The sequence below is a fragment of the Typha latifolia genome, chromosome 1, assembly GCF_019914945.1.
Source record: "Typha latifolia isolate L0001 chromosome 1, TyphaL0001v2, whole genome shotgun sequence".
Classification (NCBI taxonomy): Eukaryota; Viridiplantae; Streptophyta; class Magnoliopsida; order Poales; family Typhaceae; genus Typha; species Typha latifolia.
This window is the reverse complement of record NC_133086.1, coordinates 692034-708972: the sequence shown is the minus strand read 5'-3', so window position 1 is coordinate 708972 and position 16939 is coordinate 692034. Positions and strand designations below refer to the sequence as shown.

The following is a 16939-nucleotide window of genomic DNA, read 5'->3' as shown; positions in this document are numbered from 1 at the left end:
CACCGACATTATTCGTACACTTGTGGGGTACAAAATATATGTACTCATCTATCCCACCTTCTCTTTATTCCCTCCTCCCAGTCTTTGGAGGCCAAGGCCAAGGCCAAAGTTGAGGCTTGAGAGAGTTGAAGACCATCGCTTTGCACTGCCACTGCACTTGTAACGGCGATGCATTAAAACGGGGGACACGCCGTGCCGTGTGGCGTAGATGGCGGTGAATGGGTCCCCCCCCCCCCCCAGCCTTTTCAAAAGCGTGTGGATCGTAGGGATTTGTTAACACTTAACACCACCACCTTTATCTTTGATATAGATAGAGAAAATATATTAACAAAATTTGGGTACTCTTTTTAATAGCAATTAACTCCCTTATTTATATATGCAACTGTTAGTTCTTTCCTAGCATAAATATTGCCGGATGCAATTAGGCCATCAGTACTGTTTGAGTTCCACCACCCAGTCCATTCTGCAAGGTATTGAGTCTTTATGAGGTGTTCATGAGAAGGAAAAAAATAATAATCTATGTATCAGAAAGAGTTAAATCTGTTTAAGCATGTATATAATCTACTAGCTCATAAACTATAAAAGAAACAAAAAGTGCAAGTATACAACTGACTCTAGTAGTAATAGAGACGTTAACCAAAAGAAACTTTAGAATTTGCAAACTTGTAAAACAATTCTATGGGCGTTCATCTGGGAAAAGAAGGAAGAGAAGTAAATAAATAAGGGCACTTTTTTAGAGATAATTATTTAATTAGTTTGATGAAGATCTAACTGTTTAAATTTTTAAGAGTATAATAGGAATGTAACAAATTTAAAAGATATTATCAATTCAATAGGTTATCTTTATTTTTTAAATATACTATCTTCCACATTATTTTTTAATAATTATATTATCTTAATAATTTATCAAGTAATATATATATACATATCTTTAGCTGGGAGTAATATATGTATATCATAATAAGAGTATTGATATTTTTTTATAATTAATTTGTTGAAAATTTAATTAAAATTTATCTATTTGATTATCGGTACCGAATACAAAAATTGACTATTATAGCCGACAGATTGAGATTATAAATTTTAATGAGGTATTAAAGTCTTTGGCAATAAATAAAGCATCCAGGTACGATAATAAATCCAATATCATCATCTGTGTCCATAAATCTTTGACCCTTAGTCTGTCACTGCATAAGCATAGATGCTTCACCTACCCAAAATTGATCACATCTTTAGGATTGTCTTGATATTGTTATGGTCAAGTGGTGATGCTATTATTGCCATGCGCTGTCCTACTTAGGAATGAGAGTGATAGAAGCAACAGCGGGACCAATTGCCATTGAACTCGCTGTATAATGTTCTATTAGCATGAAGTGTATATATATATTGTTTTTATGTGAATGCAAAACTTAGATATCCTAATCATCATTTGCACATATCCTTATTTTAATATGGACAAGTTTAGAGCGTGGTTGGTGCCTTTAGCCTCCATATCGTTGCAGGGCATCATGTGATTAGTGTCATACTTAGATAGGACAATGGGATCCCTTCCTTTCTATCCTTTTCGCATGTGAACAACCTCTACTCCTCTAATTTCATTTAGGACCAGATCGATCATCTTATGTAGTCATTAATATGAGAGAGTGAGAGAGAGAGAGAGAGAGAGAGAATGGGTAAAAGTTGAGGGAGTTGGGAGCAGTGCTTAGGACTTCACATGAGAGCCTGGGATCTCAGATTCACAGACATTGGCTGGTTAAGAACCCTTCAGGTAGTCAAATGGATCAGAAGCCTTGTCTTCTTGACCCTGGCAATTTAATGTCGTTTATTATCTGACACACTACCAAAAGGAGGAGAATATACTTTCTCCCTCTATTGTAATGCTTGGAGATCTACCACGTACTCGGCCACTCCATCATGTAATATATACACACACACTTTTGTAAATCTATGGATTCTCTATTATTTTATATGAAATTTAGTATAAGAGAAGAAGTAAGAATCTCTCAAGTAAAAAAATAAAATAAAAATTGAATGACAAATGCTCTGGTTTAGAAGAGATATGCAAATGCAGGTAGATATTATCACTGTAAACAAGTAGTTGAGTCACAGTAGTATTATGTATGATTTAATAAAGTTTTTATTAAAGTGCTTTAATGTGTATAGTTTGAACTCGTTATGATTTAGTTTTAAAAAAGAAGTTGATTGGATTATTCAACCTATGATTATTGCTTTGTAAAGTCAGAAATAGTTAAATTTTTATAAAACACAGGATGAAGTTACCATAAAAATTTGCTAGTAAAATCAAGTGAAAAAAGGGCATATTAGTCATAAAAATAGTAGCTCTGTAGATTAATTCTTTTTTAAGTGGGTAAAAATAAAAATTTGTATATTTTATTGTCCTAAACTCCTCCTTGTTCATTGATAGAGGACGATGATCCTCAAGTGTGAACCTTCATTGATAGAGGACGAGGAAGAAGACGACAATGGCATTTGGAATACACACACACACACACACACACACACACACACAAAAGAAGAAGGTTTAAATGCCAATGGCAATGCCATTGCAGCTAAAAGATCTTTGCTTCAATCACGGGGCATCCCACCCTGAATTGGGCCCCCACCCCCCACATGCAATCGTCTCCTTTTCCTTAAAGTTTATTTACCTCCACTCTGGTATCCAAAGATTGCCCAACTAAAATAAGATACTCCTCTTATTACCGAGTCCAATAATAACGAACTTTGTAGTTTCTCCACCACCCCTTTAGCGAAATAAAGAATCTAACCAAGTTAGAAATGGAAGTATTCTTTGTTAACAAGATCAAGATCAAGATCTGGGAGTATTGTATTGACCATTACCTTTTCCCAAAGAGATATTTTACAAAAATCTCAGAATTAACTTTGTAAACCCACCTAGTTGATTTGCCCCAAAAAAAAAAAAACCCAAGAAAGAAGGAAATTACAATTCAGTCCCTAACCCTAACCCTAACCCTAACCCTAACTCTAACCCAACATGGTGTGTGATCTGAGTTATTTAATGAGAAAGGTTAAAGGGTGGCCATGATGATCTGCTGCACAACAGTCTACACACTCTTTTGTAGCATCCGATCTATATCACCCTTTCTCTTTGTGTGAGAGGATGCGAGGCAATTCCAAAGCCACAGCAACCATGTTGATGAATATTATAACAAATTATTAACTATTTAACTCCCCCCATCCCTCTCTAAGCTGTTGTTGTTGTTGTTTGTTGTTGTTGTTGCTGCTGCTGCTGCTCTTCTTCACTTCACCCAAGAAGAAGACCAAAGCTTCATCCTTTCCCCCCCCTCTCTCCACTGCACATTGCAGTGTTGGATTCTTCCCTCCATAAAAATAAGGAGGGGGAAGAGGAGGGAAGGGGAAAGAGTGGGGAGATCTGAGTGAGTGTGCTCACCTACTGATAATGGGAAGCAAATGCTCACCGCCCTCTATTTCTTTGCTGCTGGTGCTGCTGGCTCTCGTCGTCCCAGTGGCACAATGTGGGGTGACATATGATAGGAAGGCCATCGTCATCAATGGGCAGAGGAGGATCCTTATCTCTGGATCCATTCACTACCCCAGGAGCACACCAGATGTACTGTTACTGGCTCACCATTCTCCTTTTCTTCTTGCTGTTTTCTTCTTCTTCTTCTTCTTCTTCTTCTTCTTCTTCTTCTTCTTCTTCTTCTTCTTCTTCTTCGTTTCTGGTTAAGTTTTTGACGCGCAGTGTTGTTTTGTTGCGTTAGATGTGGGAAGGACTGGTGCAGAAGGCTAAAGATGGAGGTTTGGATGTCATACAGACATATGTGTTCTGGAACGGCCATGAGCCTTCTCCTGGCAATGTATTCTTTTGTTGCATTTTCCTCCAAGATGGGATTTTTTTTAATGTTTTGCTGGTGTTGCTCCATAAATCTTCTAATGGGTGTTCTTTGTATGTGGGGTTTGTTTGGTTTGCAGTACAATTTTGAGGAGAGGTATGATTTAGTGAGGTTTATAAAGACTGTGCAAAAGGCAGGGCTCTATGTGCATCTCCGAATTGGGCCTTACATTTGTGGAGAATGGAACTTTGGGTAAGAACTTTGACAGTTTTTCCTTCTTATATCCTTGACATCATGTAAATCTGGTTTTCTTTTTAATGTTTTAGATCATAATATGGGGAGATTTATGAGTTTCCATTGCTAAAAAAAAAAAATCTCTTTCCTCCTCTGTGCAGTGGATTCCCAGTATGGTTAAAATATATTCCAGGCATCAGCTTCAGGACAGACAATGAGCCTTTCAAGGTCTATCTCCTCCAGAATTTGTATTTTCGGTCTCTTTTTGGTGATTTATCCACCAAATTTTGTGCATTAACTTTGCACAGATTAAGATTTTTAAGTGTTGCTAACTTGGGTGAAATTACGCGAACATTTGATGTTTTACAGATGGCCATGCAAGGTTTTACTCAGAAAATTGTGCAGTTGATGAAGAGTGAATCGTTGTTTGCATCCCAGGGAGGCCCAATTATCCTCTCTCAGGTATGTTTTTAACTTAAGAACCCTTATCCAAAACTATGTGATGTTACATTTTGTTGTGCAGTATGGTGCTATTCTTGTAGTTGTGCTAAAACACAATAGGAAGTTAGGATATCTCCTAAAGGCAACATTGTAGAAAGTTTTTTTTAAAAAAAATCACTAATGACTAATCAAATGCTGTCTGAGTGCAGATCGAGAATGAATATGGACCAGAAAGTAAGGAATTTGGGTCTGTTGGTCGTTCGTATGTGAACTGGGCTGCACAAATGGCTGTGGGTCTTGGCACTGGTGTACCGTGGGTAATGTGCAAGGAAGATGATGCCCCAGATCCAGTGGTAGGAAGATGCAGTCTTCTTTTATATTCTTGTGTAAATTATATTTGATAATTCATGGTTCATTTTATGGAAGAGGGTCCTTTTGATCAATTAATCTAATCATGCTGCTTTCTTGGTCTTTTTGTGTATCATGGTACATGTGCATGGATCACATAGTAAACTATTTTCCCTTTCAACCTTCTGGATAGGAAATAATTTAGCTAATTGTTTGATTTCTGATTCTAATATTATCTGGCAACAGATAAATGCATGCAACGGTTTCTACTGCGATGCTTTTACTCCCAATCAGCCTTATAAACCTACGATGTGGACTGAAGCTTGGAGTGGATGGTAAGTTGCTTCCCTTAGATGCAATTTCTATGATGGAGTCAAACCATGTCACTAATCACAAAATTTCCTATGCTATTGAGTTTTACGACCTTTCCTGTTATGAACATACATCTCACAATTCAAGCTTAATAAGTACAGATTAAATGTTTATTGAATATTTGCAGGTTTACAGAATTTGGTGGGACTATTCGCCAGCGACCAGTTGAAGATCTGGCATTTGCTGTTGCACGATTTATTCAAAAGGGTGGCTCCTTCATTAATTACTACATGGTCAGCACATGCTACTTAAACTTCAGCTGCTTCTTTAGCATTTTTGGAGCTTTCCAAATGGAACATGGAATGTTTAAAAATGATTTAATTTTGATTGCTAAAGTACCACGGAGGAACAAATTTTGGGCGTACAGCTGGAGGTCCCTTCATTACCACGAGCTACGATTATGATGCTCCAATTGATGAATATGGTAAGTAAATCATAAAGGTATTGATGACCTACTTCAAGGATCTGCAGTACACTTCACTAATAAACATGAACCATCCACCCAGTTTGTTTTGAGTTTTTCCTTTTCTTTTTCGAACTAAAATGATATCATCTTTATCCTCTTCTTTTTCCTTGCTATTCAATATATGACGTGGAACTGCAGTACACAAGCTCGGTAGGGCGTCATACTCAGTTAATCATTTACTTTGGTGTACTCATGTTACCTGTGCTTCAATAAATTGACAGGATTGGTCAGGGAGCCAAAATATGGACACTTGAAAGAACTTCACAGGGCCATCAAATTATGTGAACCAGCTTTAGTTTCTGCTGATCCAACTGTCACTATTCTTGGAAGCATGCAACAGGTCTGTTTTGAATGCTTTCCGAAATGATATCTATGATTTATTTTTCAATATATATATATATATATATATATATATCAGTGTGCCTAAGTATACTGCTGGCATTTCAGGCTCATGTCTTCACATCCCAATCTGGAGGTTGTGCAGCTTTCCTTGCAAACTACAACACAAATTCCTTTGCAAAAGTCATGTTCAACAACATGCATTACAACCTGCCACCTTGGTCAATTAGCATCCTTCCTGATTGCAGGAATGTAGTATTCAATACTGCAAAAGTAAGTAAACACTAATTTACTCTCTTTTTTTCATCCATTTTTACCATAATCTGCTGGGCTGTTGCTTATGCTTAAACCTTTGGACTGTGAAGTAGATTCCGAATCATGCTAAGATCAATTATGATCTATTTCTGCTGACAAATTCAAAGCTACATATGCAACTACTATAGCGGAGGTTGTGGAAAGTCAAAAAAGATATCTTGGTTAGTTTTGCTAATTGCTCATGATATAATTTGGCCTTACTGCAGGTCGGTACTCAAACATCTCAAATGCAAATGTGGGCAGCAGATACCCCATCTCTCATGTGGGAGAGATATGATGAAGAGGTTGTATCACTCGCAGATAATTCATTGATCACCACCACTGGTCTACTAGAGCAGATAAATGTTACCCGGGATTCCAGCGACTACCTTTGGTACATTACTAGGTAAAGTTGGCTTCAGCTATTCCAGCAGTGTACCTATATCAACCAGATATTTCATTCCGTCTTTCTTCTGACATTTCTTGCTGTCTAAATGCCATGAATTTAGTTCTTTATTTTATAACGCTTCATTATGGAGTGTTACGTTATTTTTGGTGGTTTCTGCTGAGATTGCACCAATAAATTCCTAATAAATCATCCTTTATATCTTATTCTGGATCTAGTTGATTGTGACATTTATTTTTTATCATTGAATCTTTTTTATTTCCTTTGCAGTCTTGATGTGAGCCCAGCTGAAAGATTCTTACAAAGTGGTCAACTTCCTGTTCTCACTGTACAGTCAGCTGGTCATGCCCTACATGTCTTCATCAATGGCCAACTCTCAGGTGGTCTAGCACTTGACTTGTTCTGGTTACATGTATCAAGAGTTAGCTCGAAGTCAAGTGACCAAATGGCTAATAATTTTGTAATCGTATGATAGGTTCTGCTTATGGAAACAGGGAAAATAGAAGGATCACTTATACTGGTAATGTCAACCTTCGTGCTGGTTCTAACAGAATTGCGCTGTTAAGTGTTGCTGTTGGACTGCCGGTTGGTACTTCTTCCACCTTCAATTTCTTCAATTCATTTAACTCAGAACTGGTCTGCTTGATCCTCACCAAAAATGATGTGGGTTCTTGTGAATGTAGAATGTTGGGGTGCACTATGAGTTGTGGAACACTGGTGTCCTCGGTCCTGTTGTACTGCATGGAATGGATGCAGGAAAACAAGATCTAACTTGGGGGAAGTGGTCCTACCAGGTAATTTTCTTCATGGCTTCTCTCTTTTTCCTTTTCTTTTTTGTTTTGGTACTGAAAAGACTATATGGGTGTAAAAGATGACAAAACTTTCTATTCTCTGCTTATTGTACAGGCTGGTCTGAAAGGAGAATCCATGAATCTGAACTCTGTAGAGGGCTCTACATCTGTTGAATGGATGAAAGGATCATTGGTAGTTCAAGATCAGCAGCCGCTAACATGGTTTAGGGTAAGAAGCCACACCTCACTCGTTCTGCCTGTTGATATATGTTCTGTTGGTACCTCATGCCATTGTAATTGTCTTTTTCCACAGGCTTATTTTGATACTCCTGGCGGTGATGATCCACTAGCTTTGGATATGAGCAGTATGGGGAAGGGTCAAGTGTGGATAAATGGACAAAGCATTGGAAGATACTGGACCGCAAATGCACCAACTGGTTATTGCAATGGTTGCAGTTATACTGGGACATATCGGGCACCAAAGTGTCAAACTGGTTGTGGTCAACCAACCCAAAGTTGGTAAGTAACTTGGGTGACAAAATCGTATGTCCAAATTCAGCAATAAGGTTGTTCTGTGTAAATTTTGATTTTTTATGTCACCAACAAGCAACCCATGAGAATTTATTTAAAATTTTACAAATTACATTATTTGAATATTTTGATAATTTTCTGCATAATATGATTGTTTCATCTACTAAATAAATTGTTGGATGCATAGGTATCATGTTCCGAGATCCTGGTTGCAACCAACCAGAAATCTGCTAGTAGTATTTGAAGAGCTTGGAGGAGATGCTTCAAAAATTTCTCTAGTAAAGAGATCGGTCTCTAGTGTTTGTGCTGATGTCTCTGAATGGCACCCCAACATAAAGAACTGGCAGATTGAGAGCTATGGCCAGCCAGAGGAGCACCGCAGGCCAAAGGTCCATTTGCGATGTGCACCAGGGCAGTCCATATCAGCCATCAAATTTGCCAGCTTTGGAACACCCTCTGGAACATGCGGAAGCTTCCAACAAGGATCTTGCCATGCGCCAAATTCGCAGACCATCCTGGAGAAGGTTTGTTAAACTATCCTTCATTTCTCTTTTTGGAACTCCATATGTCTATTTCTATTCCAAATATCTAGTAATTTGTGGACACATCCTCTATACTGTCTGTCTACTAATACAATCATCAAATGAATCATAATTAGTCTATTATAGTATTATGTTACCTTGACCGGGCCAAGCATGCATATTTTGGTGGTTATCTCGCATATATTTGGTAGATTTATGAGATTAATAAACTCCTGAATCCATTTCGGCAGAAATGTGTGGGGCAGCAGAGATGCACAGTTACTATATCTCCCAACAATTTCGGAGGAGATCCATGCCCAAAGGTGATGAAAAGAGTGGCTGTTGAAGCTATATGTTCCCCTGCTGTTCAGCCAACACCTTAAGCTTGAATCATGACTGTGTGATTGCATGCCTTTTCATTTGGTTTGCTCAAGCACATACATACAGCAAAGGAGGAAGATCAAAGGAAGATAATTGTAAAGTTTGCATCTAAATTAGGATTATGTCATTTGTGATGTGTCGGAAGTCGCTTGTTGATCGCTCCATAGATAGTAGATGTTGGCCCTCTAGCATTTATCCTTCTACAAGGATGCTTCTCTGCACTCCAGTATATATTCTGGTTCTCAACTGCTAATATAAGTTGGTCCCAGGATGGAGATGAGGAGATTAGGGAAGAAAAAGAGGAGAAAAGAAAAAGGAAAAATGTGCTTTAATTGTTTGCTTTTGTTTATGTAAGGCTTTTTGAAGGAAGTAAGATGTAATTGTCACATTGTTTGCACTTGTGAGTGAGATAAGTTAGTGTAATCAGTGCCTGAGTGAGCTTGAAGATGCTTACTAGTGGCATTTGCTTTGTTTGCAATCCAGTGTTAGTTCTCGAAATTATCAAAGTAAAATTTTCTGTCAAGTGGCAATTTAGTACCAACAAAATTGTTTTCTTCAGATCCGATGCAAATTGGATCAGTGTGTTTACCAAAGTTCAGTTTAAAATAGAGTAAACTTGAGAGATCATATCTTGGCCCAGTGCGTGTTACTTATACATAGAAAGAGTTGGAAGTATTAGAGTATTGTAATCAGTGCCTGATCTGATGCGTTTGCTTTGCTTGCAATCCAGTGTCAGAGTGATCTCGGTATTATCACAAGTAAAATTCTCTGTCAAGTGGCAATTTAGTACAACATTTAATTGTTTTCTCCCAGATCTGATGCAAATTGGACCACTATGCTTACCAAACTTCAGTTTTAAATAGCGCAGACTTGGGCCAGTGCGTGCTATTATCCATAGAAAGAGTAGAATTAATAGTATCCAACTAAGCAATCCAGTAACTTAGAAGAATGGCCCAAATGGTACATACTTTTGCCTGGATTTAGGTACTAAATTGGATCAGAGAAAGAAAGCAAGACAAGCATAATGATGTTAGGAAATAAGCGTGTTGTATGATTGTATGTACTCGATTTCTACTCATGCATGAAAAGCTAGTATTATTATGCTATGTTGCCCCCCGACCCCCACCACCTGCATTTTTTTTGCATGCAACGGTGGTTGCTTGTCTTGTAAAGTTGCGTGGGCAATTATGCAAACACTTGACGTGCTACGTCTCCACTCAAGAAATGAATGGGGGAAAAAGGAACAGACTGCTCTGCTATCTGAGCTCGTGACGACGTGATGTTCCCGGACAGAACAAGATCTGGGTCTGTCGTCTTCTCGTAGAGTGCTGGACAGTGGAAACCTATTAGCGTGACACAATTATTCGTCACTTTTCCTCTCTTTTTCCACTTTATTTGTAATAAAAATTGGTATAATTACGTTAAGATAGTTAGCACTTTTGCTCATTTGCCGCTTTATTCTGATCATCTAAACTTAATTATATGACACTTATATTACTTTTCTAATGAAAAATCTAATGGATAGTCCGTATTTCACCGCCCGGTCCAGAATACTATTATTTTGGGCCATAACCCATATACGACTCTCTCTCTCTCTCTCTCTCTCTCTCGCTCCAAGCGTATCCCCTCAATTGCTCTCTTTCGTCTCTCACCAACCTAGAATCGATTCGATGGCTTCGCTATCGCGGTGGTCGCCTACGAAACCCAGCAAGGTTAAGTCCTTCTTTGATCTTCATAACATTTGTATCTTTCCTATTGTTGGTGATGGATTATGGTATATAGTCGTTGATAGAGCTCAAGAAAGAGATGAAGCTAATTTCGATATATAAAATTATATTTGTTTGTAGGGATTTGTAAAGTATTCGAACTAGGAATCCTGCTACATTTTGTGTTATTATGTAAAGCTAACTCATTTGTGTAGAAAATTATAATTTCACTTGGACCCCTTCACCATTAAAAACCTCTAACCCACCCTGACACTGTTAATGAAAAAAGTGGAAATGATAGAAATACCATTTTGAATACAGGATATAAAGGGTGCATTGACATTACTTATGCTTTTTTTCCTCCAAGAATAAGGGTATAAATGTTACAAATCTACTCGTGTCAGTCATATAATAATTTATAGACGAAAATTTATAAGAGAACTAACAAAAGAGGGGTTTGAGAGGTTTCTAATCATTTAGGGGGTCTATCTATATTCTATACATCTCCCCACCCACAAAAAAGAAAAGAAACAGAGGGTGTATCTAGAAAAATGGACGATTGTTTCGAGGTCTAAGTGAATTTAGCTCTTAATTTCTCAATATGTGGAAATTTCTAATCCAAGCTTGAATATTTACCAAAGAAGGGAAAAACTATTAGTTTGGATCAAAATTATTATGGACCTGCTAATGACCATCCCATGAATTGTGCATGATTGATAATTGATTGTTTTCCTTTTTCATCTTAGTTAGAGGCCTACAATATGAGATAAACTGTTGAACACCTGAATGCTTCTAAAAGATAGATTAACCTTGTAGCTTTGAGAGCAGCTGTTCTGATCCTTATTTTATTTGATATGAGAGCAATGTCATATTGAACATCTGGAGACCATATATTGTTTATTATTAGGTAGAGATGGGTGACACTGTGGCAGGAAGTCTCTTCTTCATCTTCACTGTTGGAAATGTTATGATTGTGTCTTCTTCAGCCACCCAACTGCATTCAGAAAGTAAAGAATATTAAAATTCTTCTATCAAGTTCTCTACCTCAAGGTCTGCAGGTAGCATACGAGTTATTCGTAAAGATATAGCACTTATGATTTAGCAACTCCCTAGACTGTATAGCATAGACTATTTAGCAAAATAATGCATGAAAGATAGCCTAGTTGTCATGTGAAGATGGAAAGGAGATTAAGTAGGTCACCTCAAACTAGTGACAAAATGATGGAGAAAAATGGCAACCTCCAATTTTGAAAACTCCATGCCTGGACAAAGCCTCTGTCCACCTCCAAACGGTGTGAAGTTACTTGGGTTAGCTCCTTTTGTCTGTCCAGTAGAAAGCTTATCAAAAGGAAATCTTCTATCTCTGTGTACATATATAACAATATGTACGTGTTCATTAGTGTACATGTATATATATGTGTACGGTTGTTCTATATCTATATTTATAGAACTTGAAAAACCACACACCTGCCACCTCCATGGATCAAATTGTAGTGGGTCGTTGTAATTCTTTTCATCCAAGTGAACCATGTTGAATGATAGTAATACACACCACCCTTTTGGAATTAAATGCTCTGCAAAAATAAGTAAGATTTGATTACTGTATACGAAACAAAATAATGGATATTAACCAGGAACATTGAGAGTAAATTTATCTCTTGGACATAAAGGTTAAAATGTTTTAAACTTGACAAAAGCTAGGAATAATCATCGTCCCATGTTCAACAATCACTTTCATTTCACCAGAATTTGGTTGGCAGAGTAAGAAGTCGAGCAATGTACCCTTGACTACTACATCCTTTAGTGCTTTCCTCCACACTGCATTGATGATATTTGCCACCCTGAGAGTTTCATTAATTACCTGTAGTTCACGGGTAAGTTGTATGATTTTGAAGAGTTGTAATTCTGAAAATAAGCATCAACAACAGAAATAATAGCAACTTCTACCCACATTTTGCGTAAATGGCAATGACATATAATCTGTCCAAGCATAAGATTCACCTAACTTCTTTTTCTTCCCCTTCAGTTCCATGTTCTCCTCCTAAGCCAACACAAAAAATAGTGAAACTTTTCCAATTACTTAGTAGTTAGTACTACTGATACATTCCATATCTTCTTCTATCATACAAGCAATTAAACTGGGAAGTGCTTTACCAGTAAGTGCTCCAAAGCAGAGGGAGATTCACTAAGATACTTTATGGCTAGGGTCATCAGTGTAGGCACTGATTCCTCTCCTGGTATCATCAGCTCAATAATGTTTTCGCATATGGCATCTATAGTTAGTGTCACCTGGCCACCTGAACAACTCATTTCTCTAATTAATACATCCGCTACATCCATAGTTGTTTGACTCTCTCTGTGGCTTATCTTGTCTTCTATGATCTTTTTTATAAGCTTTACCATCCTCTCCTTGGCCTGAAACATATAGAGTAAGAATCAGCTATCATCCATAATTGCATAATATTAAAGTTTAATATGATTAGTGCCATATCTAGTTAGTGTTCTACATTATATTTTGATCCAGAGTTCACCTTCAATGACTTGTGTAGCCTCGTGCCTGGGAATTTAACTGGCAGACAGATGAGGCCCTTTATGAAGTCCCCAAATTCTCTCTGCAAGAACTGCATCTCTTTGCCTGGACCGATGCCTAGCAAGACTCTAACCAACACTTCAAATGTGATCTGGTAAATGATCCAACTTGAATCAGGAAAAACAAAAAAAAAAATTAACTATGAACTTTTTTTTTAATGTTAATGCTTCTTCAGAGTACATCTTATAAACATGTTTCATATGTAAGATATATAGAAGTTCCTTGTATTTTTCTTAATCTTGAAGAGATATAATTTCCACTGACAACCTGTTTGGTTTCATCTTGGATGAGTATATGCTGCTTGCTCTTCCATTCTTCCACAGAGCGCTTCACACAGTTTGCAAAGTCCTCCGTGACGCGTTCCTTCAACGACGGCGATTTCAAGAAACCACCAACCAATCCATGCATCCTCTTATGAAAGTCTCCATTCATTTGCAATATGGATGACTTACCTAAGAGCTCAGTGATTGACTTGGGGTAGAAAGGAGCAAAGGTTCTATGATCATTCTGTAAAACCACCTTATTCACCTCGGCATCCGTGGAGACGATGATAGGTCGTCCCAAGATATTGGATCTGAATAACTTTCCATACCTGAAAGTTTGTTGATGATGTGTATGCATGAGATTATGTATACATCCAGACATGCAAAATTATAAACATTGAAGTAGCTTCTTACATGTTGCGACGCCTCTGCATGAAGCTCAGATGGTTGGAGTTGCAACCACATGCAATAAAATCAAGTGTTTCTCCAATCAAAGGCCATCCCATGCTCCCTTTTGGAAGCTTAATACCATTACTTGTTGGTGACCAAATCCTTTTGTTCTCCTTCTTCCTCCATGTCAAACACCACCACCACCACCACCACAATGATCCAATCGCTCCTAAAATGATAGAAGCAGCCACAGTCCAATCCATCTTCCACAACCTACTTGCTTCTAGCCTAGCCTTGTTACTTTATATGATTGTGTGTGTTGAAAAGAGAATCTTCAATGATTTACTGCAGACCCACTGAATGTAAATTTTGTCTTTATGAGATCAACTTAAACAACACCAGTGGCAATGTATTAATGAGTAACAACTCTCCTTTAGAAAGATATTTTTTCTCTCAAATATGAGCAATTCATGGCATAAACAAGCTACTTACTAGGAGTTACCTCGCATCGCATTAGTGAGAAAATTATAGAAGAACGTATCATACGTTTTTCATATAAACCATCTCATTTATTTAAACGGGTTGGAAAATAATATCCAACCTGACAACATTGAAGATCCGTACCCGTTAGGTGAAACCGTCTATCCAATTGGGACCCGGATCGGTTATCCGTCTCCTAGACGCCCGTCCCCATCTCTCCACTCATCGCAGCGGAAGACCGGAGAGCCGACTGAGAGTTGTAGGCCTCGCCGTCGAGGTATCGGCGTGAGTCTTCTTTCTTGGTAATCCTTTTCTGGAAAAATTTGTTTGGGGTTCTTAGGAGGCTTCGGTTTGTTCTCTTATTTGATCGATTCGAGCTTGACCTTGGACTTGTGTACCTTAGGGTTCTGCTATTAGGAGTGAGGAATTGCCAAATGTCATCTGTTTAGAGCCTAAGCTGTTTGATCATATGCTGACATGATTGAACTGTTAAATGATTTCCCTTTCTCTTTCTATGATATAATATAGATAACAGTTGTATCGCTGTAATCTAGTAAATATTTTTCTTTTTGAGTGCGTCTTTCATGTGGGTCTAGTTTTTTCAAGTCCTAAAGAGCTAGTTCTTTGATGTTTCCTTACGTCCATATCATATTGATTGGGAATATCCATTCTTCTTCATTGCATTGTGTTAAGATTGTTGAATCTTCTTTAATACTTGGTATCTCATTGGGAAATCCTACTGTTTAAACTATTTTACTATGAGGGGATTTCCTTTGGTATTTCTCTTTCTAGTGTGGGTTCTCTGCTTAACTGCGATTTGTCCTGCTTAATTTTTAGGTGAGATGATGCAGCAGAATTACATCTTGAAGTAATCTTATATTATACTATCCTTGATTAATGTTGTTTTACATTCTGTAGGATCTTCTTGTTTTATCATGTTGAGATATATTCTCTTGAATTTGTCAGTTTGCTAAAATGAACTGAGCTAGTTACGTGCTAGCAGGAGAACAGGAATGTGTTGGCTTATGTGACCATAATGTAGGATATTCTTGTATCTATACTCTCATCTTCTAGGATTAACAGTATTTATACTCTTATCTAGGATTAACTGTGTTAGGGAATAAGAATAGATACTGTTAATCCTAGATTGTGCTAGCAAGACAACAAAAATGTCGCATGAGCATGAGCTAACTGGAGTGATGGTATTTAATAATGGAGATATCTAGGTTCATGTTTTATCTAACAATTGCTATATGATTACATGTGTTATCTCCTTGAACTATTGTTGAAATTTTGGTCCAGATAATTACTTTGTGTACAGAACTATAGTGCAATGCAAGCTGATACGTCCTTTATTGTATTTTTGACAGATCATAAACATGGTGTTCCTTGAGGTGGAGATTCCATGGAATGTGCTAGTCTCACCTGATCAGCTCAGCCCAAAATGTCTCTTGCTCCAGAAAGCTATTATCTTGCGCCTTCTGGAGGATATCGCAAACAGAAAGGCATCCAAGGAGCATGGCTACTATGCCGCAGTTACCGCTTTGAAATCTATAGGTGAAGGAAAGGTTAGAGAGTTGACCGGAGATGTTTTCTTTCCAGTCACATTCAGTTGCATCACCCAGAAACCTACTAAGGGTGAAATCCTAATTGGGTCAGTGGACAAGATTCTTAAGCATGGAGTTTTTCTGAAATCTGGGCCAATGGAAAGTATTTTTCTCTCAGAGAAGCTTATGAAGGATTACAAGTATGTTGCTGGGGAGAACCCAACGTTTCTCAATGACAAACACTCGAAGCTGGAAAAAGACACTAGGGTGCGTTTCAAAGTCTTGGGATTGAAGTGGTTGGAAGCTGATCGGCAGTTTCAGGTTCTTGCAACATTGGCAGGTGATTTTCTTGGGCCAATATGAAGCCGCTAGACAGTGATGATACTGCCCACTGAGAAAGATGAACCTGGCAGTTTTGTTAACTGGAAGTTTTAGTTATATTCCAACTCTTCTAACTTGTGTAATATTCTACTATGCTTAGCCTGATAGAGTCATAGACTGACTTTGGTTGTAAATTTATGGTGTTAATATTCTTCTGCTGATAAACTTGGCCTTAAAACTATATTATCTATGACTGAATTTCCCTGTGAACCATTCTGGTCATCCTAGTTGCAAATTTTCATGCAGAATGTTCCTTTAATATATCTGCGTTACCTTTGATTACATCTGTTTTGCCAACTTCTTATATTGTTAGATGCTAATCTGTGGTTCTGCAGCTTATTTTTGAAATCTGATCTGATAAAGGTTAGCGACGGATAAATCTTTCTCTTAGATTAAATGAATTTAAACAGCATCAATTCACTGTTTTTCAGAAAACTTTAGTGAGAATTATTTCAGACTTGATTGTGTTTGAGAAGATCACAGGGGGTTTCAAGAGGTGTACATGAAAGCATTAAGCATGTAATTTGGAAGGATGTCTGTGCGAATAACAGAATTTGAGGGGTGAGTATGCAAAAGGGCCTACCATACGACTACTGAATTAAGAAGTCGGCAGCCCATTCAACCT

The 16939-nt window shown here is 37.7% G+C and overlaps 3 protein-coding genes and 1 long non-coding RNA gene across 6 annotated transcripts; 3 read left to right on the top strand and 1 right to left on the bottom strand.

Moving 5' to 3' along the window:
- Window positions 1-3060: 3060 nt before the first annotated feature.
- LOC140785193 (beta-galactosidase 5-like) lies at window positions 3061-9480 on the top strand. The gene is made up of 19 exons (XM_073132966.1): window positions 3061-3610; window positions 3762-3857; window positions 3973-4085; window positions 4229-4295; window positions 4437-4529; window positions 4718-4861; window positions 5103-5191; window positions 5356-5461; window positions 5565-5652; window positions 5916-6034; window positions 6142-6306; window positions 6555-6733; window positions 7004-7113; window positions 7209-7318; window positions 7417-7527; window positions 7640-7753; window positions 7838-8043; window positions 8243-8579; window positions 8828-9480. The coding sequence occupies exons 1-19, from the start codon at window positions 3440-3442 to the stop codon at window positions 8957-8959; spliced, it is 2550 nt and encodes an 849-aa protein (XP_072989067.1). The 5' UTR covers window positions 3061-3439; the 3' UTR covers window positions 8960-9480.
- Window positions 9481-10480: 1000 nt separating this feature from the next.
- Window positions 10481-14011, top strand: LOC140794190 (uncharacterized). Its single transcript, XR_012110082.1, has 3 exons — window positions 10481-10669; window positions 13213-13347; window positions 13577-14011. It is a non-coding gene; the product is annotated as an uncharacterized lncRNA (long non-coding RNA).
- Window positions 11490-14600, bottom strand: LOC140794181 (3-epi-6-deoxocathasterone 23-monooxygenase CYP90C1). The gene is made up of 10 exons (XM_073146097.1): window positions 14531-14600; window positions 13931-14262; window positions 13521-13845; window positions 13195-13344; window positions 12818-13078; window positions 12615-12704; window positions 12446-12524; window positions 12115-12237; window positions 11865-11976; window positions 11490-11657 (listed from the first exon to the last, which is right to left on the bottom strand). Exons 2-10 carry the CDS (start codon window positions 14167-14169, stop codon window positions 11567-11569), a joined length of 1470 nt encoding a protein of 489 aa, XP_073002198.1. The 5' UTR covers window positions 14170-14262; window positions 14531-14600; the 3' UTR covers window positions 11490-11566.
- Window positions 14551-16596, top strand: LOC140794165 (DNA-directed RNA polymerase V subunit 7-like). 3 transcript variants are annotated; one of them, XM_073146069.1, is made up of 2 exons: window positions 14551-14671; window positions 15757-16596. In XM_073146069.1, the coding sequence occupies exon 2, from the start codon at window positions 15766-15768 to the stop codon at window positions 16294-16296; it is 531 nt and encodes a 176-aa protein (XP_073002170.1). In that variant the 5' UTR covers window positions 14551-14671; window positions 15757-15765; the 3' UTR covers window positions 16297-16596. The 3 variants fall into 3 exon arrangements, with proteins under 3 accessions (XP_073002170.1, XP_073002179.1, XP_073002187.1); XM_073146078.1 differs by having other exon boundaries at window positions 14588-14688; XM_073146086.1 differs by having other exon boundaries at window positions 14612-14663.
- Window positions 16597-16939: the final 343 nt, after the last annotated feature.

What these genes read in the sequence shown, in the direction of transcription:
- LOC140785193 (XM_073132966.1), top strand. Translation starts at nt 3,440, where the DNA reads ATGGGAAGCAAATGCTCACCGCCCTCTATTTCTTTGCTGCTGGTGCTG. An exon ending in GCCCAATTATCCTCTCTCAG is followed by an intron (nt 4,530 to 4,717) that starts GTATGTTTTTAA and finishes GTCTGAGTGCAG; the next exon opens with ATCGAGAATGAATATGGACC. An exon ending in ATGATGCCCCAGATCCAGTG is followed by an intron (nt 4,862 to 5,102) that starts GTAGGAAGATGC and finishes ATCTGGCAACAG; the next exon opens with ATAAATGCATGCAACGGTTT.
- LOC140794181 (XM_073146097.1), bottom strand. Translation starts at nt 14,169, where the DNA reads ATGGATTGGACTGTGGCTGCTTCTATCATTTTAGGAGCGATTGGATCA. An exon ending in CTGCTTTGGAGCACTTACTG is followed by an intron (nt 12,705 to 12,817) that starts GTAAAGCACTTC and finishes GTGTTGGCTTAG; the next exon opens with GAGGAGAACATGGAACTGAA. An exon ending in GCAGGTGTGTGGTTTTTCAA is followed by an intron (nt 11,977 to 12,114) that starts GTTCTATAAATA and finishes AGACAAAAGGAG; the next exon opens with CTAACCCAAGTAACTTCACA.
- LOC140794165 (XM_073146069.1), top strand. Translation starts at nt 15,766, where the DNA reads ATGGTGTTCCTTGAGGTGGAGATTCCATGGAATGTGCTAGTCTCACCT.